We start from the raw sequence: 27,685 nt of genomic DNA on the forward strand, positions 1-27,685 counted from the left end.
ACGGACCAATTTGTTTGTCTCGCCACAAACAATCCTTATCATTTTGGAAAAGATGGGAGCAGGAGACGACACACTCTGTACGGTTTTGCTGTTCAGCCTTTGTCTCATCGTGACTACAGTAACCATCAGCATGTGCTTTTGTGAGTGTTTTTGGTCACGCCGGTACAGAAGAGTGGGATCTCTTCCTCGCAATCCGCCCCGAGTAGTGGAACCCATGGGATACCAAAGCAGAGTGCGAGAGACTGTTACATAAACAAAAGAAAACTGTTGATCTCCAGCAGTTACCATGTGACTTGTTATTTGTTTCTGTTCATTTTCGTTACCTCGTGAAGAAAAATACCAAGGACCAGACAGACTATCGTGGAGGGAACAGATGGAGTTACCACCCTGACATTATTCAGGACCGTGCTGGACTCACGAGTGAAGAAGCCTGTTTTCCACCTCACATGAGACTTTGCTGGACTGTCATTCTGTTATTCAACTTCTAGTTCATGTTTGTTAAGAAATTGTTATTTGTTGTTTACTGGTTGTCAAATGATTCATTGAATTTACTTTACATCTAACACACGGTTTTCAAAATAAATCAAAAGGGTTGGGTAATACATATAATAACCTACAAAAACAAAACCTAAAACCAACACTGATAACTCTACATTCCAGTTAAGTAATAAATGAACTATAAATACTATAGTTTCTTTAAACATTCTTTTTTTTTTTTAATACATATGCGTCACTATCATGGCTAGACTATAGGGATTTCGCATGCGCGGTCTTTCCAGATTGTTCCAGTACATTCTGTGGGGTTTAAAATTGCGCATGCGCATGTTCAAAGGCATACACGATAAAAGATGGCTGCTGGGTGTCCAGATGAAGTCCTGGACCCATTTCCCGAGCTTACCACTCCGGTAAGTTTGTTAATGGTAACATTTATGGCACTATGGCCAAATGACAGGTCCTTGCTTTCAGTGCAATGTTTTCTCACCATCAGACCACCACGTCACCTGCCAGGGAGGAAGGCTCTGGATGGTCTAACCTGTATGGTTCATTATAAAGGGGAATCAAACCCCCCCTTTTTTTTTTTTTTCTCGTTGGTTAGGCAGAGGGTGAGTTTTTCTGCTGTCACACATCAAGAACTTATGGTGGAGGTGGAAAAGTATAAAAGATGTTACCACATCCTCGTCTGTGCGTTCCTGATGGTTGTTTTCTTTGGTATTCTACTTGTATTCTTCATCAGCCTACATTGTTGTATGAATTGTTAATAGTTAATTATTCCCAGATTCCTGTTTGCTATTAAATTGTTATTGTGTTAACTATCTAATCTGTATTGTCGACTGTACATTTCGGCGTACTACTCGAATTTGTTTAACGCCATTGGGTGAAATCATAGTAGCAAATTGCATGTTAGTTATAACGTGTTGAATTAATCTTATAAAACATGGAACAGCACATGGCAAAAACAATAAGGTGGCTAATCCACATAACAAATAAAATAGGATTCGTTTTACCCAGGGGCTCCCGAGAAGCCAGGAAAACAAGTCAATATTCCAGTCTTTCCAAGTTCGGACGGGAACATGGGCTAACCTCCCTGTCTCTGATGTGATTTGTTTAACTCCCTCACCATTGCCATCAATTTTCAAATAACAATTGGAAACATTTCATTTACCACAAACACTTCCTTCTTCGGCTAGCAGGTAATCGAGAATCATTAGAATAGTTTGGCTCCTGATCTGTACTTACAGTTTGGATTTTACCATCTGGTATTAAGGATAATTCCTCCTTTCCTAGCTCCTCTGCTGCTGCAGAGTTTCACCTGCACATCCCATAACAAGTCACTGTCATGGTAAAACACACAGATTTACATTAGTAGAACTACTACAGAGTGTATTTTATTTCAGTTTTTCTGCCAATATTCCCCATAGCCTTGCTGAGCAAGGGATATTGTTTTACCTGAACTAGGCAGGCCTTCCCCTTATCATTTTTACTGTAACAGGTAAAGCATTTTTTCCTTACCTGGAATTTATTTCCAGATATACCTGGTTAAAGATTTCTTTTCCACTTAAAGATTTTGGTGAATTTGGCAGTCTTACTTGTTTTCTTAGTTTGTACTTTAAAGGTTTCAGGATGTTTTCCTGGTGGCCAGCAGCTCCCACAACTGTAACAAATTCTTTTCACTGAAGTTTAACACCAAATAAGTTGGTTTTGTATTCACTAAAAATTCCACCTCATTTTTCCTAGTCCCTAGTTCACCAGAACCCCTTGTTGGTTCTTTAGCTCAGGGCCCTCTCGCTTCCAGTGTCCACTTTCCCTACAATATGCTCATTCGCTTCTGCCTGATATTCCTCCTCGGTCTCTGCTTCATCTCCTCTACCAGTTTAGCACGACCCAGCTCTTCTTCTCTCACCTTCTGTACACGTCCCCTGTTCCTTCTATCAACTTTTCTACATCACGATTACCTTAGTAAAAATCAACTCAAACCTTTATCCAGGCCTATTCACAACCAACTTTCCAACATCTAAATTTCCCCATCCGAGATTCACCTTCACTCTCCTCAGACCCGCTGCCTGCCCTAGAGGGGCCGTTACCGGTCCCGTTGTGCTGCAAATGCTGCAGCAATCGGGGTGACATTGTCAGGTCCTTCTGCTCAAGTGTCAGCAACAGCAACCCCCTCCTCCCCACCATCAGAAGGGTTCGGGGCAGGAGATGCTCTTCCTGCTCTGCAGGTTACACAAGCCTGCCTCTGCTACAGCACTTCTGTTTTGACTCTTTCTGACCCTGAATGCAAATCTGCTCCTTGTTGCTTTAAGTCTGCGTTCTTACATACCACGCCTTCGCAGGCAAACAGCAAACACCCTGCCATGCGTCCCGCAGGACTCAGCCGCACCTTCGAGGGGCGACGGGGCTTTGTACAAACTCACCCCGATACTTTAACACTTTCACAGGGTCTAGATAGCGGCGGGAGGGGAGGGAGGGAGGTGGTAAGGGCTGCTGCGGGGGGGGGGGGGCAGGGGGGGGCGGTGGAGGTATATACGCAGGGGGAGAGGTAGGGATCTCATCCTCACTTCTATTCTTCTTCTTTTCCCCCCTTTGTTTTCTTTTAACGGGAACAAAAGGGCCCTAGTTTCAGACCCTGCCCATAAGGAAGCATACTCACTTTCCTCCGGGCAAAAGGGGTCTTTTGAATTCACATATCTATTCAAAGCCTGGCATATCCAGTCTTCAGGTGCCCCGAAGACTGGTCGGTAGAGGTGGTCGCCCCTGATTTGTTTCCCACCCCAAACTTCCATACAGTAGTGTATCAATCTTACTTTACTCTTACCCTGCCTAGAAGGGTACGCATCCCAAAATTTTACCATGAGTCCTAGCGGACTCTCCGGTGGTATCTGTGGGAGCCTAATCTGGACCCCAGAACCACCCATGGGATCAGATGGCTTGCTTTTCCTCTGTCCCATCTTCCGAGGCGCCTTCTTTCACTCGCGCAGTCGCTTCCCCTGGTTCATGGCGCAGCCCCTCGCGGGGTCTGGAAACCGCACTACTGAGGGTCCGCACTCACTTCGCCCTCCCTGGGCGTCGCACACAAGCACGCTTCAGGATACCCAACCCCAACCGAATGGTTAACCGGCCTATACTCACGCGTCCTGCGTCTTCATTCGGGCTTCGTGCACAGAGGTTATGGGGTAACCGGTTTTATTTGCTTACTGTCACATTTGAGGTTCGTCGGTAAAGGGTTTGGCGTAGAAGCACCCTGACAAGGGCCGCTTATCCAGCGGGGCGCCTCCCCTGCCACGGACCTCAGGCCAGACTGCCCTTATCCGAGTCCCGGCACCAAAATTGTTAGAGTTTACCTGTCCAATGAAATGACAGAGACTGGCCAATTAGAAAATGTGATTTATTAAAGCAAGCGACAAGTAAGCAAAACAGCGCTGGGCGGCCGGCGAGTCTCCTGCTCCACCAGCGGCGCGCAAATTCAAGCAAGCTGAGCAGCTCTTTTTATCTTCCCCGAGGTCGCTTCTGACACCTTCAGTAGCCCCTCTGCTGCTTCTGTTATCCTGGTTTCTCGTCAGACAGGACGTTCCCATGTTTGGTGCAGCAAGATAACATTGTGGAAACGTCTCTTCTTGTTAAACAGTAAGTTCTTAAGGCCACCACGATGGGTTCCTTCCTCTTGCTTACCTTGGTTGATCAGCAAATTACCTTTAGTTACTTATTACAGTACCAGCCCAGGAGAGAGGGGAGGCTGCTGCAGCCCCCCCCGGCTCCGGCCAAGGAAGTGTGCTCCAGTGGGCACACGCGTGCCGAGCGGGCATGCCCGCCACACACACGTGTGCATGCAGGTAGGGTCAGCGCTGGGTTATGCGGTGTACACACCCGCACAGGCAGGCAGAGGCAGCCCCCAGCCCCTGGTGCCTGTAAGCCCGCCGCAGGGGGCTGCGCTTTTCCAGCGCCGGGTGGGCACCGGGGCCCGGGGGGCAGCGATCTCGCTCGGGCTCTCGGCAGCGGAGCTCGGCAGCAGCCCGGGCTGCGAGAGGGGGGCGGCTCGGGGGGCGGGGGGACACCCGGGGCGGGGGGACACCCCTCCCGGCCGGCGGGCGGCCCGGCACCGGTGCCGCGGGCTGGAGCGACCCCGCCCGCCCCTCCGTCGGGGACAGCCGGCGGCTGGAAGCCGGTGGCCGCCCCCCGCCCCCCCGCGCCGCGGTGCGCTCGCTGCGGGGTGCGCCGGCGGGGCCGCTGTGCCCGGGCCGCAGAGCCCGCACGGCAGCCGGGGAGGGCTCCGCCGTCCCCCCCCCGCCCTGCCCGGGGGCGGCTGCGGGAGCGGCGCGGGCGAGCCGGGGGAGCTGCGGGTGACGGGCGCCCCCCGAGCGGCTGCGGAGGACGGGCACGACCGCGGCAGAGGCCGCGAGTGCGGCGTGAAGGTGCCGGTCAGCCGGAGCCGCCTCCCGCGGGGGGCCCGGGCTCGCTGCCGGGTCTCCGCGCGGTCGGGGCTGTCGCTGCCGAGGTTCGAGACGTTTCGCCGCCGCCCCTCGCCCCGACACGCTCCTGCGACGGCGGCGCTGGCCGTGCCCGGCTCGGGGCAGGCGTTGGCCAGCCGGAGAGCGGACCCCTTCTCCGGGAGAGGCCGGAGCGAGGCGGCGAGCGCCGGGGAGCGCGCAGGGAAGGGAGCGGGCAGCCCTGCGCAGGGGGCGAACCCGGGGGCTGCGCCGCGGCTCCGCACTCGCGGCTCCGCCTCAGCCGCCGGCAGCCCCCGCAGAGCCGGCCCCGGCCCCGCACCGCGCCGCGCCGCAGGCAGCCCCCGGCGCCCCGGGAAGCGTTGCGGACCGACGGCTTGCACGTAGGTGGTCAGCAGAAGGCAGCTCTGCGCCTTAAGTGGCGACGTAGAGAAAAGATGTGAGGGTCTGCAGCGAAGCACAGCAGAGGGTCCGGAGGACAGGCGTGTCGCAGGCGCTTGGCAGCACACGGCCTCGGGAGGGGGAACAGACGCCATGGGGCAAGCTGGGGCACAAGGTAAGCTCAAGGAGAACCAGTTGGTTAATGGGACCAAACAGAAATTACTTGAACTGTGCATGAACACTTGAGTGAAAGTAAAGACCGCTGTGCCTTTAAATGGGGACGAGGCTCGTAAGACCCAGTGAGGGTTAAGTGTGACTAAAGGTCATCGTAAACGGTTTTTCCAGGTGTATAAAGTATTTTCCTGTCGCGAAGAGCTGTGCTAGCTTTGTGGGTTTGCCCCCCAGCTCCCGTCCCCGCAGACACGCGTAGCTGGTCCCTCGGCCGTGCGGGTGCTCGATCCGTTGCGCGGCGGGCGATGGGATCCGGCCGTTGGACGGCTGCATCAGGTCCCGAGGAGACGGTCGCTGCCGGCCTCGGCGCTCGGAGGGGCTGCGCGACGTCCCGGTGCGACATGTCCCTTCCCGGGGCTCGCCCCCCGTCTGGGTGCGAGGGGGGTGGCGGCCCGGCGAGTGGCGGGCCTGCCGGGGTGGGAGATGCGGCTCCAGGTGCTTTGGCCGCCGGCCCGGACGGTGCTTTCGCCTCTCGTTACGCGTTCGGGGGAGGCAGGAGGGTCGCCGTTACCGTCAGCGAGCCCGTGCTGCCGCCGCTGCCCGGCGCCGGGGCTGTGTGGCATCCCGGGGTGGCGGGGAGCGGAGCGATGCGCCTCGTCCTTGCAGGGTGCTGAGCTGCCCTTCCCCGGGGCCAGGGCTCGCTGCCGCTTCCAGCTGCACAGGATTTTGTCTCGCAGCCTCAGGGTGAGGGCTGGATTTTCGCGAAACGAGGAGGAGCTGCTGGCACCTTCTGTACTGGCGGGCGGCTTGATTTCTTGCTGTGCTTTTCGTACATTTTTAATAGCCCGGTGGAGTACAAATTGTAAAGGAAACTTCATACGCAGAGTTTTAGAGTTTGAAGAGAGATTATTCACCCTCCAGCTGTCGTGAGGTTTCACCTCTCCTTCCTGGCAGGACTGATCTTCCAGTTAGAAGTGAAACAAGGTCAAACGGTTAAAAAAAAAGGTTTCCTTCTGTCAGGGCGAATCTAAATCAATCAAATTCCCGGGCACCAAAGTGTGCTGTGTAACAAATGTGAGTGCAAAGGTAAGCACGTAGCTACAGGTAGCAGAAGAGCATGTGCGAGAGAAGTTGTGGGTCTTCTCTCTAAGTTCTAACACCTTGCTCTCTGCGCTGTTCTTCTGCAAATTTGCCTGGATTTTAAGCATGGACAGAAGAGGGAGAGAACGAACATATGCATTTGATTTACTTAATAGAAAATATCTTGGCAGAAACACATGCTTGTGCTGTGTATTCTGTTAGAGTTTGGCTTTTTAAAATACTCGTATGTTCTGTCTAATGAAAAGCTGGTAGTATCTCCCATTCACCTAAGAATATATGTTCAAACATAGCTTGAGGTATGCTGCTAATCACGTTAAGAAAAATGTATAGCTTAATATCAAACTAGCTAAAGTGCAGTCACTGGGGAATATCTCGGTGCTTGTAAGCTTTAATTTAAAGAGTGCTATGAGGCTGGATTACCCGATAACCAGTACAATTGAAACAGCAATATAGCCCCTCTTTTTTGAAGGAAGACTGTAGGTCATTTTGAACAGCATAGAATCATAGAATCATTTAGGTTGGAAAAGTCCTTTAAGATCATTGAGTCCAGCCATTAACCTAACACTGCCAAGTCCATCACTAAACTGTGTCCCTGAGCACCACATCTACACATCTTTGAAATGCCTCCAGGGATGGTGAGGCCACCCTGAAACTTCCCTGGGCAGCTGGTTCCAGTCCTTGACAACCCTTTCAATGAAGAATTTTTTCCTAATGTCCAATCTAAACCTCCCCTGGGGCAACCTGAGGCCATTTCCTCTTGTCCTATCCCTTGTATCCTTGTTGGATCTGGTAGAAATGATCCCCAAATGGCAGTGTGTAAAGGATTAATTTAAATTCCAGATTCTGGTTGCCTGGCATTAGCAAAAATAAAGCTTTTGTGTTATTTCTCTTAACAGTTAAAAATTAGGTGCAGGAAAAATAAAGAGAAACACTAAGTACTGAATTCCCCCCCCCCATTTACATTTTGGTAAGACAGAACTAATTTGCTCTCCTATCTGCTGTGCATCCTGGTGCTGAGCTAATCTTTTCTATGCCCTAGATTGTTATTAGCCTTGCTTGCTTATTACTGAAAGATTTACTTTCTAGGACTCCTTTTAATTCCATTTGCTTCTACACTGCCTTTTGTCTTAAATGTTATTTTTTTGTGGTGTCCTTTGAAAGATTCTTGGCCTTTTCTAACCTGGGACAAATTTATAGTAGCCTGCTCGAGTTTTCCTAATCGTTAATGATCTTCCCAGCAGGATATGTTCTTTGTCTTCTTCCTAACATGATTCGGGACACATTCTGTTTTAAAGTGCCCTTACCCTTGAACCATTGTGCTGGGATTTAGTGTATTGACCCAAACTCTAGTAGATTTTTCTTGAGGCTTTTCTGTGTCACTTTGCACAGCGCTCATAAGATACCTGCTGTCAAAGTGCTTGCATTTTAGTAATAACACCTTGGCATTGTTAAATTAAGTCTGTTTAAATTTTCCTTTGGCCGACTCATCTGTTTTAATTCCTTAAGTATTCAGGTTTGTTCTGAGACAGGTCGAGGAAAGGAGCACTTGTTCTTTACAGAGGATGAAATAGCAGAAATAAATGTGTAAATAGGCATGACCATTAGGCCATCAGGGGTGTTTCTATGGGTATGCCTGCCATGCCCAGAATGGTGTAAGAACAGTAATCCGCTTTGCAGATTTGGCTGTATGACCATATCACTATGTTTAGAGGTGCAGGCATCAATAGATGCAAGTGTTTTCACAGAATTAAGAAAACCATCTTGTCCATGCAGTCCAGCCATAAATGATGCCGAGAACAACAAATAATAGAAAAAAAAAAGTCTTTTCAGAGGCATATGAGTAAATAGAGTATTCTGTGCTGTCCTGTACATGCATGTGTGTACATGTATTCGTAGCCAGTGAGTCATGGCTCCTAAGCCTGATTTAAAAACTGAATGAGTTCATTATAATCCCCCTCCCCGCCTTCCCACCCCACCCCCCCCAAAAAAAATAAATCTGAGGAATCAATCTAATCTGCTTTACTAAATGAACATGTGAAAGTGCTTACCAGGGATAAACCTGGGGACTCTACATATTTCTCTCTTTTTTCCTCCAACAGAATGAAAACACCTTTGAGACAATAAAGGAGTTGGAAGAGGAGCCAGTGTGTCCCATTCAGTATTCTCTGTGTATCTGCGTGCACCGCTTCCCCTGTTTGGTTTCTGATCGAGACGGGAAGGACAGGGAGGGTGTAAGGACATTGCAACTCTCAGAGAGAAGATAGGCTTTTGTGCTGGCTTCAGCCAGTTCTGAGCTCTTTGGGGCTTAAATCTCCCCAGAATGGGTGTGATGTTGTCTACTCCAGGGCAAATGGAGAGGAGGAGGGGCGCCTGGAGGGAGGACCACTGGCGCAGGGGACACCCTGAGCATCAGAAGTTGTTGGAACCAGTGATGACTAGAGCTGTGACCAGGGGGGACCTCTCAGATTTCTCTGCATGTGGTACCCCAGTTGCTGGGACATACATGAAGCAGAGATTGTGCGGTGTGGCGGGAGGGTGACTTGGTTTGCAAAGGGGGAGCTCAGGCCAAGCCCCTGCAAGGCAGGTAGAACTGCAGATCCTCCCTGTGCTTCGTGTTCACCTTGCCTGTGACAACGTGCCGCAGAAAAGCTGAGCACAGCCCTTTGCTGACGCCCAGCAGCTTGTGCTCCCTGCTGTGCGCCTCTGAAATATTTTGGTTGATCGTCATTTCATGGCGAGCTCTATTGTCCCCCCAGCCAGGGCTACTGCAGCAGTAGCAAACCAGGGCTTCTAGTTACTCCCCGACGCCTGCCTTCCTCCCCCTCTGCATCTCCCCAGCTCTCACAGAGGAAGGGTTGCCAGTGGTGCCTTCTCCAGGCAGGGCACATCTGCAGCTTCCGTTGAATACCCTCCTTCCCTTTGAAAGCCCTGCCTCTTTCTGGCGGGTGGGGTTTGCTCATTTCCGTGAGCGCTTTTGCAGGTGGTGGTGACATGGGAAGGAAAGGGACATACAGTGCTGGAGGTAAAGAGCCGCTGCGCGTCTGTTTACACCGTGTTTGTACAGCTGAGGTGGGTACAAATCGGGGGTGGCTTTGCTGGAGAACTCTGCCAGGGCTATAACTGACCGCCTGTTTGGGAGTCCCAGAGCAGCACGTTCGGTAACAGGAGATCGCTGCGCTGCCTGCCCTTGCCATTGCTGTTGCGCATGCGGCAGTAAACACCTCCTCTGCACAAAACTGAGTCCGGGTAGAGTCCACGGAGACAGTTTTGGTAAGAATCCCAGGTGCTGCAGAAAAGCAGTCTGAGGTCTCAGCTGAGCTGTACTGCTTCAGAAGGGAGATCAGCCATAGATGCGTACGTGCTTTCTTTCTCAGAGAGGGGAAAGATGGTGTGGGATAGTCCTTTGCTCGGTGGTCCTGTGGGCATGTGCACCGGAGAGGAGCCATCACAGGCCACCTCTTCCTGAGCAAGCCACCACTGTGGGAGGCACTGAGGTGCTCAGCAGAGGCAGTTTAGGAGCGACAGGGGTGATCTGTCCCGCTGCTTGGAGGTAATCCCCTCCATACAACCCTGAGATGCAACGTACCCAGCTAGAAGGAATCCCAGTAGAGGTGGACAAAAAGATGAACACGTGCAGGTATTGCTCCCCAGCAACATGCGAAAAAATTCATCAGCCGTACATATCCTGGCATGTATCCGTTCATATGGAAGGTGTTTATGGTTTTTAGTGTAAGTCAAAAGTTGTTGGACAGTCTGTTTTGCCTTGGAACGAAACCATACAATTAAATTTCGCGAAGCAACCCGTGTTTCACATCCGTGGACAAGGTGAAATGCCATGTGCGTGAGAGCGTTTCTCATCAGCGCGGATCTTTGCTGTCTCTAAAGCAGTGCAGGCTGGGGCTGTGGGTGCTACTGGAGACATGCAGCCCGTCTGCACTGCAGGAAGGTCATTCTGGTCTGACTGTCAGCTGGAGCTGTATGTTGTACACTATTGTACGTGTTGTGCCAAGCTTTCTGCAGGTAAAGAAAGAAGCAGTCATGTATTTGACAACAGCAATCATAGGTGATGCTGTGAAGAAATTCAGGGAAAATCTGCGGCGCATGTGATTTTGACTACAACCAAGCTGTAATTCTGACTTGTCTTGGTCACTTTAATTAGTAATGTGTCATTAATTTAAAAATAACCGGTGCAGTTAAAGAGCATGGGTGTTGGTCAGAAATGCCTGGTTTCTCATGTGTAAATTCACCAAGTCAGACGCACTGATGCAAGTGCCTGGATGAATCGGTAAAACAGGGCTGGGCTAGCCAGGGCTGGCACGGGCAGCGTGTGCAGCATGTAGTGGTTTAGGCAATAGCTCTAATTCAGAGTTATGGTGGAGGTGCTGAACGTGCTTGGGTTTGAAAGCACACAGTCTTCGTTAGCTTCAGCGGAAACTGCAGGATTCTGCTGTGCAAATCAATGAAACTGTGAGATACAATCCACTGTTCAGGAAAGTCAGAACATGTTTTTAAGGAAGTCTCTGTTGGGAGGTAAAACCGCTGCTGAAGCGATAGCAGTGATGGAGCGTGTGTAAAAGAGCCTGGGGAGACCTGCAGCCTTCTGGAGCCAGGCAGAATATTTCCTGTTCACTTGAGCTATTGGTCACGACGGGAAGATGCTTCCTACAAACTGGGGTTTGTTCTAATGGAAATAGGTGACTGGTGAAGAAAGAGGGCAGTGGAGAGTTGTCTTTTTTCCCCATTTTTGCAAAACGGAAGGCATTATTGTTCCAGTTTAACAGCAGGTGGCACTTGGTTCCAGTGCAAGTAGTTATCTCTTCATTGCCATAAAAAGAAATCCATACAATTCTATCAGTTCTGATTCTGAATCAAAGAATGAAAATAGCTTCTGAACAGGGTCTTGACTACTAATTCATGTGCTGTGGTATCTGCATGGTGTGTCTTCATTGCCTTTCACTAAAATTCCTCTTTCCTGTGAAACCAGTTGTGTTTGTGGGTTTGAGATCTTTTTTTCTTTCCTCTCCTTGTTCGCAGTTCCACTTGATTTTTTTCTGGTGGTGTTACAACGAACATTGTGCAGTCCTCCTAACGCTTTGTCCATCAGTAATGTTTTCACTTTTTCCTTGTTCCTGTTTTAAGATACACTATTGTTTTCTTTCTAAGGGCTGTATTTTTGTTATGTCTTGCATCATGAGTGAATTCGAAGTACTTTCAATGGCATAATACACTTTGTAGTGTAATTTTGTGAAAATGCTTCTCTATGAATTAAAAATATCTTTTTAGATTATTTCAGGGGTAAACCCTGAATTAATCAATCTTGGATGTGGTGTTTCTGTCCTCTAGAAATACGTGAAGCTTAACTTTGTTTTTATAGGTTAAGAAGGAAAAAAGCAAACAAAGATGTTCAAAAGTGCAGACCGTGGCAAAACAAAAATGTGTGGATAAATTAATTAACATCACTAATCGGCAAATGAAACAAAAGATTACTGTAAGGAATAATGACTGTTTGAAAATGGAGAATGAAAACACGATAGAAGAAAAAGACAAAAAGTTTTTCATCTGGGGAGAGCTCAAAATTGATTAAAGTGCCAATGAAAGGGTAAGCTAAGGAAATAATCTCTAATTCTTATTTGTAGTACTATGTAAGTGTCTTAGGTTTTCTGATACTGTGGTAGTTGAAGTAGTTTCCTCAGTGGTGAAAGCCATAGTGAGTAGTCCACTGCTTCTCAAAAAATGAAGAAAAATTCTTTTTTGACAAAATGAAGCGCACGATGGAGGTTCAAATTTATTGCCTGCTCTAAAAAAAGAAAAGGGGAAACCAAAAGAAAACCCCCACCTAAATTCCTGTGATTTCCATGTCAACACTGAGGTAAAATGCATCTTCAAAACCAGAACTGAAGACTGGAAAAAGCAGTTATTTTTGTAGGAAATGGCCACCTAGAAAAGAAAAGTAGGAACTTGGGGTTTGCTACTACTCCCTTTTCTAGGTGATTTTAGTGATCTCCGTGCAGTTGGTGTTTTCCTTTTCATTAAGTTAATATGCCCTTTGTCAGGAGAGGGGAAAAGATGATATTACCAAACCAATCTCAAAAGTCTAAAGAAGGCACACGTATTTTTATGCAGACCTAAGCAGGAGCTTTTTCTGTCTGTCCTTCAAAGGAATCTCTGCTCTAGGTGCTTTCTGTAACGTGGCTATTGGGTATAGTCCAGCTTAACCTGGATCTAGCTCAGATTCCACGTGTCCCCCGCACTCCTAGGGGAAGGGTTTTAAATACTTGGGCATATTCCATGATCTTTACAGTCAAGTCTGTGATTTTATCATAGATATTTTTTGTCTCAGTTGTTTCTGGACATCATCTTAATGTCTGTTTCACAGAAATATTTTTTATAAACCTAGTAACTTGGTGATTTCTTTCTTTCTTTCTGTGTAATGCAGTAAAATTGCCCTGAATGCCAAAGTTGCAAAGAAAGGTAAAAGACAGCCTTCAAAGCAGAGGGCTCATCAGCAGATGAGCTCTTCCAGTGGCAATCATGGTCAAGTACCGGATGAGAGCACTTCCAGTGAAACATCTGAGGATGAAGGAAGGTATGCATGTAAGGAATGTTGAAAATAAAACTTACTTAATGATAAAAATTGGCCTGAGAGCTAGAGGCAAGTTTGGGTTTTTGTTGTGTGTTTAGGTTTTTTGTAAACCTGATGCATATGAAGATTCTTGTTCTTTCATGTGACCGCCTGATGTTCTTTCTTGTTCTTTCTTGTTCTTTCCTGTGACTACCTGATGCGCTTTGTGTTGACAAACAGTTCACTTTTGTTTAGAGTGCTTTTGAACATGCTGGCCAAGTTAACAATAAGGTCACGTGCACAAATTCTGATTCATTACATGAGTGTGTGTGCACAGGCATAGAAGTATTTCATGTGTTTAAAAAGGGTGAGGTATCTCAGTTTTTTTCACGGCAGGTATCTCAGGATTTTTTGCCCTGCTCCCCACTCCACCTTTTCTCTTGCAGCTGCGTACCCTCCCGACTTCTTGCCCACCCTGAACTTACTTGTGTGGGTTGTGGCAAAGTGAGAAAGAGCAAGTTGTTGACACTGTTCAGCCCTAGCTAAAAATCTGGTGTGTTATCAACACTGTTTTGGTCAGAAGTCTAACACACAGCCCTGTGTGGGCTGCTGTGAAGAAAATAAACTGCATCCCAGCCAGACCCAGGACACCAGAGAATCCAAAATTACAGTTCTTTGACCTGTAGGAGAAGGATTCTCGGTACTGAAGAGAGCTAAACCCCTGGTATTAAACAGGGAATGCACGTAACCGTACAGCTACATGTCTGTAGCTGTAAGATTTCTGTCACTTTGCGTGAAGTTTAGGGAACAGTTATTTCAACTATTTGCTTAATATCTTGCGGAAAAATTAGCCTTCCAGTAGACATTAATAGTACACAATAATTGTTTCAGTCTTGAACTATATCTAGCAAAGTTACTATACCAGATTTTAGTTTAATTCAGTTCTGCAATTAAGTTTTCAAAGCTACTGTAGGTATTATTCATAATGCAAAGTAAGCATTTCAGTACTGAAATATATTTCTGTTTTCTAGACCTGCAGCAACACCCAGGAGTGAAAGGAACGAGGTACTGTAAAACTAGTTTCTTGGTAAACAGTCTCTATCAGCTTTTAATCACGTAGATGGGAGCAGTGTTTATGTAGTGATCAACCAGATGTACAAATTGCTGCTGGTATGCAGCTTTATTGTATTTGATACAAATCTGTGGGCTGTGAAGGAGAGAATGAATCATTCATGCATTTGTAATGGTCTGTAATACTAGACAGTGGAATTACAGAAAGTACTGTATTTTTTGTAGGTCAGCATACCAATGGAAGTAACTGATGGCCCTGGTTTAACTCACTCATCTGACCCAACTTCAGAGGATGTCCGGTTGGAAGCTTCAACCTACAAGGAGACTATGCTGCTGTTGGAAGAGCTTGGTGTGGTTCATATGGGTATGTTTTCAAGTCTCTGTCTTCAGCTGTTACAAGTTCCCCTTAAAACATGATTTCTTTGTATGCGCTCCTAAGTATTTTAATTTCATATTTTGATATAGTATCTCTTTGTGACTAGAGATCCCCCTCAAAAGCTGTGAAACTGTCACCTGACCTGAGACGTTGCCTGCATTACCAGCCGATGTGCCTTACGTTATCATTGGTTCTCTGTCTAGTCAGAGCTGGAGAAGCAGTTTCTTGCAAAGTACAGTTCAGCTCCTTCTAATGCGGTCATCAAAAGTCAGCAAGAGCTTTTTCTTCTTTATATCCCCTTGATGTGGTTTACGCCCAGCCACACCTAAACACCTAAGCACCACACAGCCACTCACTTGTTCCACCCCAGTGGGGTGGGGGAGAGCATCGGAAAGGGAAAAGTGAGAAAACTCATGGGTCGGCATGAAAACAGGTTAATAGCAAAAGCCACGCACGCAAGCAAAGCAAAGCAAGGAATTCATCCAGCACGTCCCATGGGCAGGCGGGTGTTCAGCCACCTCCAGGACAGCAGGGCTCCGTCACGCATAACAAATACTTGGGAAGACAAAGTGCCATCACTCTGGATGTCCCTCCCTTCCTTCGTCCTCCCCCAGCTTTATATGCTGAGCATGATGCCGCATGGCATGGCACATCCCTTGGGTCAGCTGGGGTCAGCTGTCCCAGCCGTGTCCCGGCCCGGCTCCTTGCGTACCCCCAGCCTGCTCGCTGGTGGGGTGGGGTGAGGAGCAGGAAAGGCCTTGGCTCTGTGTGAGCGCTGCTGGGCCGTAACGAACACATCCCCGTGCTACCAACCCTGTTTGCGGCACAACTGCAAAACATGGCCCCGTACCAGCGACTGCGAAGAAAATTAACACTATCCCAGCCACAACCAGCACACCCCTCAACAGCTAATGACAAAGAGTACAGCAAAATAATGGCTTTGCTTAAAAATAGTAAGTACATATATATAACAAATTTCAACTGTCATAAGATGCTTGCATATATGCACAAGGCATTATATAAACATAAGCATCACTTACTAGGGCTCTTAAACTATGCTAAAATTTCATTAGGCAAGTGTTAACCTTGGCGGAAGGCCAAACTCCCCCCCCAGTGCTGCCACTGCCCGTCCTTGACAAAATGGGGTGAAAAAGCTTGTGGGTCAGTGTGAAGGCAGGGCTGTCACTTCCCAGGGACTGTCACTGGCAAAACAGACTCCACCGATTAAAATACATTTGGATAGTGAGAAACAAAGACCCCAAACCTGAGAAGGACACGTCGGCACCCCCCCTGCTCAAGCTCTGCCGCGCTCCTTCCCTGCCACCTCCCCAGGCAGCGCGGGGAGGCTGCGGTCGGCAGTCAGGACGTAGCAGTTTCTCTGCTGCTCCTTCCTCGTCCCTTTTCCCTGCTCCAGTGTGAGTCCTCCCCCAGGCTGCAGTCCTTTGGGGAAAATCTCCTCCAGCCTGGGCCCTCCATGGGTCGCAGGTCCTTCGGGAAGGATCCGCCTGCTCTGGCATGGGGTCCTCCGCAGCACTGCGCTGTGGGTATCTGCTCCAGCATGGTTCTCTCCGGGGCTGCAGGGGAATCTCTGCTCTGGCACCTGGAGCAGCACCTCTCCCTCCTCCTTCGCTGACCTGGGTGTTCGTTTGCAGGGCTGGTTTTCACATGCTTTTCCCCTTCTCTGCCCGTGTGGTGGTTTCGCCCTTTCCTACATTTGTTTTTCCTGAGGAGCTGCCAGCACGGCTGAGAGGCTCAGCTGTGCCCTGCGGTGGGTCCATTGAAACCGTCCATGTACAGCACGGGGCGACCCCTGGCTTCTTCTCACAGGGACCTTCCCACTAACCTGCCACCTGCACCTAATACAGCAAAGCACTGAACAGCTTATACATTGGGCAGTATTTGTGCAGCTTTGTGTCTTTTCTGTCTCAAAACAGGTTCTGCTACTTTGTTGAAAATGCAAAACATACTTCTTGAATATGAACGGAGAATAGAACGTCAGAAAAATCAGTATAAAGCGCTCTCAAGAGAAGTAAGGAAATTGGAAGACGAAAGGGAGGAGTCACAGTTCAGAGCGGAGAAGACTCAAGATTTGAAATCCGTGTTGGCTCACCAAGAAGCAGAATGGAAAAGGGATATCCAAAGCCTTAAGTATGTAAATTGTGGTCTGATAATGTATTATCTTGGTAGTGGTTTTGTTCCGAAAGACACTGATGGTGCAGGCAACAGGATGAGAAGTTTCCAGGCTTTTGGGTTTGGGTTTTTTGAATCCCGTGGGCCAGTTATGCTATGAAGTACATAATGTGAGAGGGGAAAAACGTCCGGATACCAGCTCCATGTACAGTCTTCTGGATGTTGTTCTAACTTTGTTTTCTAGCAAGAAAAGAGCAAGAGAGTGTGTACGGGGAAATCAGATTTATAAGAGAGATTTGAGAGATGGTTGGGTGTTTGTTTTTTTTTCATTTTGTCCTTGCAGCTTCAGTTGGCCTATAATACTAGGATTTCTGGTAACTCCACCCAGTGCAAGTCAAACCAGAGCTTAGAGCATTTGTTTGCTTACCTGTTTGTTTGTTGGAAGGGTCAAGTTTGGGATTGCCCCTTTCCCCACACTCCTGAGCTAGACCCGGAGGCGTGAGGTTTCTCATCGCTGTTGACATCACGTCCGACAGGGGTGGCCAGCAGGCACCGTAGGCAGTTGAGCAAGGACAACTGCAGAGCCCTGGCCTGGGAGGGGAGATCTCCTCGTGGTGATCCCCGGTGGGATGGCGTGGCTGGGGAGCTGGCCCAGCAGGGCCAGGCGGCCCAGGCAGAGAGCGAGCTCAGCAGGAGCCACCGTGAGCTGGCAGCTGGGGCGGCCCGCAGCGGCCTGGGCTGTCTGGGGGGCAGCAGTGCCAGGGCACTGGGGGCAGTGAGTGCCCACCCCTCCTCAGGGCTTGCTGAGCTGTGTCTCGAGCCCGGGGTCCGGTTTTTGGCCGCCCAGCCCAGGAGATCTTGCCCAGCCCGTGTGAGGTCGGCAGGGAGATGCCGGGCTGGCGCGGGGGCAGGAGCACCAGCCCTGTGAGGGGAGGCTGCGGGAGCTGGGCCTGGGGGAGTTGGGCCTCCCAGCGCGGGGGAGGGGAGTATGAGGAAGACGAGGCCGGTCCCAGCTTGGCCTGGGTTTGACTTCAGCAGGTGTTCAAAATCCTCAAGCATCTGTCAAGTATAAAGAAGTAGTATTTTCATTCTAAGTGAATTCTCCAAGCAGCGTTAAATTTATTTTTAATTCGCAACTTTTTGCGAAATTACACTAGAAATTACATGTAAAGCTTTTTCCTTGCAATATACACCATTCAAATACAAATGCTTCTGTCAGTCTTTCAAGTAATTTTAGTGGTGGTTGATTCTTGTTTTGCAGAATTTCTAAAGCAGGCTTTCAATTGGCAGTTCTTCCCTTACGTTGACGATTTTTTTTAATTTATTTTTTTGTTCACTGTTGCGAGTATATGGGAAAAAATAGTCAAAATAATGATCAAACACAAAGCTGCTTGCTTGTTTGGGTACCGTGGGCACACCATGGACCGTTTTTTACCATGTCAGTGCTTATTGCTGATTGTTTCAGTTGGTAAAGAAGCTGACCTTCCATAAGGCTTTCCTTGTAAGTCAGCTTCAAAATGGAATTGCTGTAGTTTCTCCCAGAGGTAGATCCAACTGAGGTTTAAAACTGTTTTTAATCGTATTCAGCTTAAACCCCATGCATTTCTGAATCTGGTTTTGAACACTGACATCCTTCTGGAGTAAACAGAAGCTGCTTGTTCTGCCTGTGGTCAGCAGTTGTTTTAGACTTACAGAAGGCTTGCTGAAAAATTGTTGGGTCTGCCACAGATAAGTGGCGTGCTGATTCACCAGTGTTGCTTCTGGTCACTGAATCCGTAATGTGTAGGCAATGCTCAGTATACTAAGAAAATGTATACTAACCATAGTAAAAGTTTGCGATGCTTTGATCTGATGAGACAACAAACTCCTTTTTCAACAAAATGGCTGTAATATGAAGATGTTTTTTTTTAATTTTATTATAGAAGTGTGCACACTGGTGTGTGTTTCCCTATACAAACTTACAAATAACTGATAAATCACTCAAAGTTTTTTTTCTGTATCTTGTACAACTGATACCATGCACAATGGAATGAAGTTAGAATTCTTTAAAAAGTTGAAAAGTACAGTAAAAATATGAACTCTGAAAACGTTTAACATTTTTTATGGTTTGAGTTGTCTCTGCAACTCCATCATGTGGAATATCTACTTTTATATCAGTGCTTTTGTTTCTCAAATACTCCGTTAAATCCCAGATGTTCTTTGAAACAAGAAGAAGAAAAGAGGCTCAGAGTAGAAGTGCTGTGTGAGAAAAGGAGAGAAGACCTCCGAAGGAAAGAAGATCAATATTGTAAAGAGATGGAGGAGAAACAGAAACTTGAGTTACAGTCTAGGAATTCAGAAATGGAGTTAAGAACACTGAGAAAGCTCTTGAAACAGGTATATTAAATAATGAATTAAACTCTTTGTCTTATTTTCTGCTTCTTTTCAATTGTATTCCGGTATGCCTAGAGAAGGAGGCGCTTTGTTCACGGAAGAGGCGCTGGATAACAATTGTCAAATTTTGAGAACAGTAGAGTACAGTTGGTTCACAATTGGGTTGTTCTTTTTTTTTTTGCTTTGCAGTTTATTATTCCTTTTTTCCTTTTTCAAAATTTAGGTTTCATTTGTATTTCAGGCAAAGCCTGACCTTTTTTTGAATTACTACAAAACATCCTGTATTTTGCCTTCTTAAATTTTCCTAAGAAAATTTAAATTTTTTTATTTATAGGTGGATTATCATAACGGTGGGGAATCAAAAATGTTTTCAAGTATGCAAGGGAGAATGGGAAGATGTATTGCTAGCTCTGTTTTTTCTTAAGATGCAAGCAGTTTTATTGTATTACTGTAGGCTGAAGAGGAACGTGATGAAACACAGAGACAGCTCTCTCAGGAAAAGAGGGCCAGAGCCCTTCAAGAAGGAATTTTGAACAACCACCTTGGGAGACAAACGGAACTAGAAGAAGAGACAAGAAGATCTATAGGAAAAAAATCAGAGGTAAGCAGATTTTTTTTCTAATAAATCAAATTTCACCATGTTTGTTTTAAAGTCATAATAAATCTTACATAGCTTTTTCTGTTTCTTGATGGTTTATTTACTGTTTACCCGTGTAACTTACCTGGGTAAATACCTTTCTTGTTTTCTCTTATGTCTAAAAGTTCTGGAAAGCAGCATCACTCCTGTATGTACCTGAATTACTTGTGCAAGTAGGAAACTAATAGAAGACACTATTTACCCCGTTTCTTAACCTATCTGTTATTTTCCATTTCATAGACATTTTGTCATCGCTTTTTAGGCTTTCTAGCAGTGAAACACCTAGCTACCTATGGCAAGGTTGACCAGGAAGAAAGTTGTTTGACAGTGTTTGTGTTTCCATTGCTTTTTTTTTTTAAATTAGTTATTCCCTTATTGAACTTACTTCAAGTATGCCTTTCTTTGCCACCTCCACATAACTAAAATTTTATGATCGACTATCAGCAATGAATTCAACTCTCTGTAAGAGTCAGAGTAACTGGAGGAGAAAAAGCAATCATAAACACTGTATTAAAAAAGATCTTGAAAAGAGTTTACTGAATTTCCTAAAGAATGTGCAGTGCCTGGAAGCCTTTTTGTTCTTGGCTGTGCTGCCCAATAAATGTAGGGTGAATGTGTTTAAGTGGAAAAAAGTTATACATACAATAAAGAGGAAATATACAGGACTATTGCATTCCGGGGGTGATTGAGTCTTATAGCTAACTTTCAGTAATACAAAAGGATAAGTGTTCAGAAGACATTTGAGAAGGAAATTACCCTTTCTAGCCTTGTTTTTACCAGATCTGTAGCACAACTAATTCAACCTTAAAGGCAGTATTATAAAGGCATGCACATACAAGAAAGCGCTGTCATTTTAAAAGCTTTGGTTGCTGGTTTAAGGGGGGAAAAAAACGAAACTGTGTATTTGGGATGTTCATTTAGGTTTTAAGGATATGTTGCACTTCTGTTGTGTACGTACATTGTACATGTGCATGGGTTCACAGAGTAGCTTATTGCCTGAAACTTCATCTTTGAAGTCATGCTTCAGTACTAGAAATGTTAAAATGCAGTTTATTGCTGCAGGTTTTTTGTAGATTCATTTCCCAATTGGCTCTTTATTCATTTTCCCTGTCATTCAGGAATCCAGCACTGATAGAGAACAGGATCTGTTGTACAAGAATCAGTTACTACAAGATGAGATTGCTGTGCTAAGGCTAGAACTCACTCAAGTAAGACTTAGGCACCAGGAGGAACAAGGAAAATATTTAAAGGAAAATGAGACCTTGAAAGAAAAAAATGAAGCTCTCAAAAAGGAACTTAAACTGAACAAGGAAGCATTAAGACAAATGTTTTTTCAGTTCAACGCGGAGCTGGACTTAGTAAAGACAGAATCTGCAGTGCTGACTTCCAAACTTGAGCAGACAAACAAAAGCAAAGACAGACTAGAGACAGAAATTGAATCATTTCGTTCCTCCCTGAACGCTGCAGTTCAAGAACTTGAACTTCATTTGTCATCAAAAAGCAATGCTGAACGAAGATTTCCCAGAGAACGTGATGAATGCCTTTGCTTGCAAGTCGAGCTCCATCGTGACCTCTCTGACGTGCAAGAAACCAACAAGAGCTTGTCTCTGCAGCTGTGTAAAGCTAAAAGCAAAGCTAACAGGCTAGAAAATGAGCTTCACCAGTTGAAGCAAATGCTCAGAGAAAAAGCTTTGCTTTTAGAAATGACAAAAAAGAATTAAGTCAAGGCCAGTGTCGGGCACAGGAATGTGATCATGCTCGACAACTTGAGAAAGATCCAGTAAGCGAACCTGTAATAAAACAGGAGTCCTTGCAGGAGCGATTGGCCCAGCTCCAGAGTGAAAACCTTTTTACTCCATCAGCAATGGGAAGAGATGCAGAACAAGAGGATCATGAAAGAAAAAATAGTGGATTATGGGCAGGACCGTTTTAATGACATTTTCAACAAACTTAGAGCTGATACAGAAAAGCAAGTTTATCTAACAGAAGAGTGAAACAAGGATTTAAATGCCAAGTGTACTGATTTAAGGGAACAAGTCTTTAAATATGAGACTGACGTAGTAGAAAGACAGGTAAAGTATATGCGTAGAAAGAACAATTTAAAGTTTGTCCATTCTTGAAATCAGTTTGTTCCTACAATGTATCCGGTGCAAATTACATGCATGGGACCAAAGAATACTGATTTGTTCTGGTTTGTTATGTTTCCCTCGGAATTGCGGAAAGTTTTGGCAACGGGGATATTAGTCCTCAGATCTAAGCAGAGAACAGAAAAAAGGTATCCAAGTCTAAGCTTTGATCAAGAAAGGTGATTCTTCTCTAGAACTTTTTTCCATCTATTTTCCTTAGTCCATGTTATGCCCTATAGAATAGTCTTAAGTATTGGATGGTTTTGATGTAAGTATTGCACTGATGACATGAATGAGAGTGGTATAAAAGGAGGAACCATCCAATACACGAGGGCTGAGAAATGAAGATACAGAGAAGTGAAGTGGTTGGGGATAGATTTATATGAAGCTTCTATAGAGGGGAAAAAATAGGTTCTCTGTAAGCTGCTATCAAGATTGAAGAGTATTAGTAATGTCCAGCTGTTGATTTCTGTATGTGTTTTGAGGGTTCTGAGGGGCCTGCCTGTTCCTCAAAGTTCATGTCAGACGGTGACCTTAAGCTTTCTCTTTTATGATGTGTAGCCACACTCCAGCAGTACTGTCAATCATTGTGAACTGTGACTTGCTTTGTATTCTTACTACCAAAATAATGGGTTCCTTTTGAAGGTCATGTGAGAGAGTGTGTGTGTGTATATGTATATAGCTATATATATATATGAGCTATCCAGATTTTTGTAAACCTAATCTATCAGTATTTCTAAAACGAGCTGAGTAAGAAGACTACAAGAGGATGTGATTCAACATACCCTTAAAGTGTATCTCAAAGGAGCTTTCAGATATTTGTATTCATTTAATTGTATTTGTATAGTGAAGAAACAGAACAAAGAACAATCTAACACAAAGTCCTGCCTTCAGTCACCGGAGTAATATTTGCAGTCAAACTGTGGCTCTTGGATCACAACAGATTTCTTTGGGTTTTGTTAGGAAAAAATACCCGATTGCAGTGTGTTCCTGTGTATTGTTCAAGGAAGAACAATACCTGAGCCTTTTTTATGTGTTAGGAAACAGAAATCCTCATGAACAGCTGCTGATAGTCAAAGGTGCTCAGCTGAGAAAGATGATGAGAGGTCATCATCTGTGCAGATGCCTGCTGGTGGCAGGCAAAATTTCATACTTTTGGGTTCAATCTAGACAGGTCTAATTGTATAACAAAATAAGTTAAAGGCGTATTTCATGTTCTTAGAACTTTCTTCATGCTCATTTAACTGTTTCGTTAGGGCATGTTTGGACAACTGCAGCAGGAGCTTGCTGATGCACTTAAAAAGCAATCTATGCCAGAAGCTTCACTTGAAGTTACTACACGCTACCACAGTGACCTGGAGAGAGACAAGCTGCGCTTGCAAAAGGAGTTGGAAAAAAAGTTGAAAACTAAGGTACTTAATGTCTGTAACTATATGAATAAATCTGAGTGTAGCTGTTGAAAGTAGGAGCGAATGTTGTCCTTTTGCACCACCTTTTGCAGTGTTCTTACGAAAACTGAAGTATAGAGGGAACCAGAGGAGCTTTGCAGAAAAGCTGTAGGGTGATTCTGTGTGTGTGTGCATGTCATCTTATCCCCCAAAGTTGTAACCTCATCCTGTCGCTTCTAGAGTATTCCTTCTTCCCACCAGCTCCAGCTGCTGTTCTTGGTTATGGTTCCTAAGGTGTGTTTTACACTCCACATCAACCTTGGCCATAGGTCTTGGATGGGTGGAGGAGAGCTTAGGCCTGTTTCTGTGTAAGTTACTGCATTCTCCTGCGCTCTTGTCTTTTCCGGCCACCTTACTTTTTCTTCTGCCACTGTTGCTTTCACAGACGCAGAAGCAGAACATGCTGGCTCTGACATCCAAGGACTTGCACAGCACGTGGGAGGAGCACTTGAAGTCAAGATCCCACCTTGAAGAGCGCGTTGCTCAGCTGGACGAGGAGAAGGCTGAACTGTTGCAACAGGTGAGCCCAGAAAATTCTCCAGGCACCGAGCCAATACCCAGGAGAACCACATGCACCTTCTGGTCAGGTTCTTACATATCATTTTCTGTTATCCCTGCCATTCAGGCTGCGAGTACCTTATCGTTTGGGGGTCATGGAGGAAGCAAATAAAAGCTAGATGGGTGTCTTTGTGTAAGTTCTGGAGTGGCTCTGTTGGGAAGAGTTCCCAGTGTGGTTTGCTATCAGTTGAGCACATCGAGCAAGGCCACAGTTCCCAGTTCTTCCTTGGATTTTGTGTGGTCATCTTCTGACCCCTTGGTTTCTGGGCAGGTTTAAAATGCGTGATGTTTCCAGTGCGTGTATGGAGGAGCTGCTGTATGTTTTCAGCGTAGCGGGAGCTTAAAAGCCTTGCAGGAAAACATACTGAAGGAATGCTGGGTAAATGAACGAGTGCTTGGGAAACAAGCAGCGCCTGCCAGTTGCCAAGGGACAGCCTTCCCCTTTTCTCCTTTTCTGTAGAGGGAAAATGGAAGTACAAAGTCAAAACAGCTGCCGGCTCTCCTCTGGTGTGGCTGAGAAAACACCAAGAGGAGGAAAACCAGCATGTGGCTAAGTAAATGCCCACACAGAAGAGGTGGAGGTAATGGCTGAGGGGAATAAAATGTTGAAGAACTCCAAAAGATCAGATTCCTCCACAAGCCCCTGCCTGCTGGTTGCTGGAAGATCCCATGAAAGCTTTGGATGAATCCGTGTTCTCCCATGAAGTGCATACCTACGTAATCCCTACTATGAGCAGAGGCACTGCCAAAAGTGTTCTCCAGCATCTTTTCCACCTGTTATGTCTAGAAGAGGATGGCCTTTGCTTCAGCGAGGGCATCTGTTTCTGTAGTTACATATTGGTCTGTTTGATGTGAAACCTGAAGGGATGGAATATCCTCGGGAATTCCGTCCCATGGCATTCTGTGGGACGTGGCTAACAGATAGAGACGTCCAGCAGCTTCTCTGTGGAGAGCGCTAGATGCACAGACTGTACGTAGGTATTTTTCCCGTGCTCTGTGTGATACATCTTTCTTTTCTCTTTTGAAAGTGTGAGAGTGAATGAAAGGAAGTGAAGAAGCTGGTAGAGTTGAAACGCCCAGCTGAACTATGTCTGGACCAAGAAAAGAAAATAAACCTCCGCTGCAGAAAGACTGTAAGAGGTACGGCTTTTTAGCGTGGTGAAGAGGTATCCCTGCGTAGAAGTCATGTTTTATTAAACTTTAGTGTAAAAATAGGTGTACCTAACTGTGAGCAGATGCCAGCCTCGTGTTAGTTCTTGCAAGGTACTTCTGTACACCAGCCCCTAGTTTTCAATAGCTGCCAAAACAACTGCAGATGCAGGTTGCCCTGCAGTTCTCCTGGGAAGAAGGGAGTCTTTCATTCCTCTTTTCAGGTGAAATCTGGACTCTCCAAGTGTATGTGGCACAGGAATACTGTTTTTTCCTGGTGATTCCTGGTGTGTCAAGTACATTAAAGATAAAGCAAGCGGTGTCTGTGCTGTTTACATGAGAGTATGTGAAAAAGTCCATTTTGTTCCTTTGCTTCATTGTTTTCATGACTAGTTTGCAGTGCAGGTTGAAGAGGCTGCTGAGCAGAGCTACGAAGGAACTAAGGGTGTATGAGGAGAGAGGGGGACTGTCCCAGCTTAATTTGCAGGGAGAAGTGAAGAACAGGTATTCTGAAATGGTCAATGAAATCGGCAGATTAAGAACAAAGGTGAGCTTTATTTTGTTTAGGTTATTGTGGTGGTTTTTCTTTTGTAACCTTTGTTCTTTCTTTATACTTCTTTTCATGTTGTTGATTTTGACTACTTTTTTCTTGGCTGTATTTCTGAAATTATTTGGCTGGTTTTTGATGTTCCTTCTATGGTCACAGTAGTAGGCGACTGTAATACTGATGTAGCTCTTAGGGGTAAAGATGGAAGTGTTACGTACACAGCAGTATCTGCGAGGGCACATCAGGGGTAGGCTGTCCTGCAGAGGAAGGGCAAAGCAAGAGCCACAGCAAGGCTGGCAGGGTCTGTGACCACACAGGCCAGGGATCAGCCCCACAGGCCCTCACCAAGAAGAGCAGAAGAGTTCTGGGGACAGTTCTGGGGACAGTAAGCAGAGTGCGCCAAGAGTGCAGATCACCAGGCCGGTCCATAGGGATGGGCAGGTCTGCAGTTCTACTGGGCCGTCACGTCCATGGGTGAGGGTCAGGGCTGAGAGCAGTGAAGGCCCAGCACAGGCCTGGCTGCAGCTTGAGGCCGTGGCAGCATCGTCGGGCTCCGACGGATGCATTCCCTCTCGGAAGAGAGGGGAGTAATGCCACCATCACTCGGAACAGCTCTGTGCAGTTGGCCTTGCCCAAGGTCACCCCCTGAAGCCTGTCTCAGGCACGAGTTGAGCAGGAGGCAGGTGGGGGTTTGCTTTTCGGAATGGTGTCTTTGCTTCCCAGGGCACAATGCAGTGTGAGGTGGTGCGGAAAAAACCCTGTAACTTGTTGCTTACTAGTAGCTGACTCAGTCGGTCTTTCCTGGTCTTAGAGACCCACAAATGGTTTTGAGGTTGCTCTGCGGCGAATGAAGAGACGGGACACAGCTTGATGCAAGCAAATGTCAATTTATTGTACAGAAGCACGCGTTTTTATACACTTTCGGAAGCTGCGCGTTTTAAACTAATTGGTTCTTGAAGCTAAGCATTGTATACTAGGCAATCCCTGATTGGTGGTTAACTACCAGCAATTAACCACAAGGTGTTACCTTTCCTTGGCGCCTTCCGTCTCCCACTCCCCTGTGCTCTGCAAACATGCCTCATCATGTTAATTGTTGTCTAGACAAGCCCCAGCACATTCCCCTCAGCTAACTGATTGCCACGCGTGGTCCTAGTTTCCAGCCCGCTCCTGCAGATCTGCAGGGGCTGCTTTTGCTGCTGGCTCTTCGGTTCATGAGAGCTCTTGGGACGTGTGAAGGGTGGGAAGAGGTTCAAAGGAAGAACCCGGGGGGCTCATTTCAGCAGTTCAGCTTCAACAGTCTCTATATGGAAAATGAAAACCCGCCCTTGTGCTGCCACTGCCAAAACGTGATGTGCTGGGAGTCAGCACGGAGACCTTGATCCCCTAAAAGCTGTAGAGTCTGACAGCGCCTCCGTGGCAGAGACCAGAGGCTCTTTTAAGGGATGCACTAGGTGCCCTGTTTAAAAATCAGAAAGCCCTGGCCCGGGTTCCAGCGCAGGGCAGCCTCTGCGTGGCTGCTCGTTAACAAAACTGTGTCTTTTTGGCAAAAGACTTTCCGCTACAAATGCAGTCAAATATTTGTCTAAGCAAAAGGTAACCCAGCAGTCCCTCCCTGAGCAAACCGGCAATTGCTTTGGGATTTTGCTTGAGTTCAAAGTGTGCCTTTGTGGTTGTGTTGGGCCTGTGAAGGCAACTGCCCAGAGCAGGTGAGGCCACATTCAGCTTTGCTTTTATTTCCTTGGTGCCTGCTTCAGGTTAACTTCCTTGCACAGCAGCGGTGGCGCCTGCCGAGTGCCCCAGCACCTCTTAGCGCAGCCCTGTGTGCTGCAGGGAGCTGCGCCAGCTGGCCCGGCAGCAGCCAGGAGATGAGCTTGTCCCTTCAGTGCTTCACAAGTGACAAATAAAAGAAGCTGCTCCTTTCACAGCACCGCTTCTGAACACCCGATGGTGCTTTGTAGCTGCTGTGATGGTGCCAGGTGCTCCTGTGGGCTCAGGCTGAAACATGTGTCATGGGCTGGGATTGTCCCTTCCCTGTGTCCCACTGTGTTGTCTGATTTTTCCCTCTCGCTTGCTTCAGATCACAGAAGCAGATGCTGGTGTTTGAAAGTGCCT

The 27,685-nt window shown here is 46.6% G+C and overlaps 2 protein-coding genes and 1 long non-coding RNA gene across 3 annotated transcripts; all 3 read left to right on the forward strand.

The window, feature by feature from the left end:
- Positions 1–4,325: 4,325 nt before the first annotated feature.
- On the forward strand, positions 4,326–8,736 carry LOC129735203 (collagen alpha-1(I) chain-like). Its single transcript, XM_055700556.1, has 2 exons — positions 4,326–5,499; positions 8,696–8,736. Exon 1 carries the CDS (start codon positions 4,326–4,328, stop codon positions 5,328–5,330), a length of 1,005 nt encoding a protein of 334 aa, XP_055556531.1. The 3' UTR covers positions 5,331–5,499; positions 8,696–8,736.
- A 5,730-nt stretch (positions 8,737–14,466) lies between these two features.
- On the forward strand, positions 14,467–21,392 carry LOC129735204 (ankyrin repeat domain-containing protein 26-like). The gene is made up of 5 exons (XM_055700557.1): positions 14,467–14,593; positions 16,540–16,753; positions 18,928–19,111; positions 20,864–20,953; positions 21,213–21,392. Exons 1-5 carry the CDS (start codon positions 14,467–14,469, stop codon positions 21,390–21,392), a joined length of 795 nt encoding a protein of 264 aa, XP_055556532.1.
- A 340-nt stretch (positions 21,393–21,732) lies between these two features.
- Positions 21,733–23,872, forward strand: LOC129735215 (uncharacterized). Its single transcript, XR_008730610.1, has 3 exons — positions 21,733–21,817; positions 23,128–23,283; positions 23,705–23,872. It is a non-coding gene; the product is annotated as an uncharacterized LOC129735215 (long non-coding RNA).
- Positions 23,873–27,685: the final 3,813 nt, after the last annotated feature.

Source organism: Falco cherrug, unplaced genomic scaffold (assembly GCF_023634085.1).
Source record: "Falco cherrug isolate bFalChe1 unplaced genomic scaffold, bFalChe1.pri scaffold_58, whole genome shotgun sequence".
Taxonomy (NCBI): domain Eukaryota; kingdom Metazoa; phylum Chordata; class Aves; order Falconiformes; family Falconidae; genus Falco; species Falco cherrug.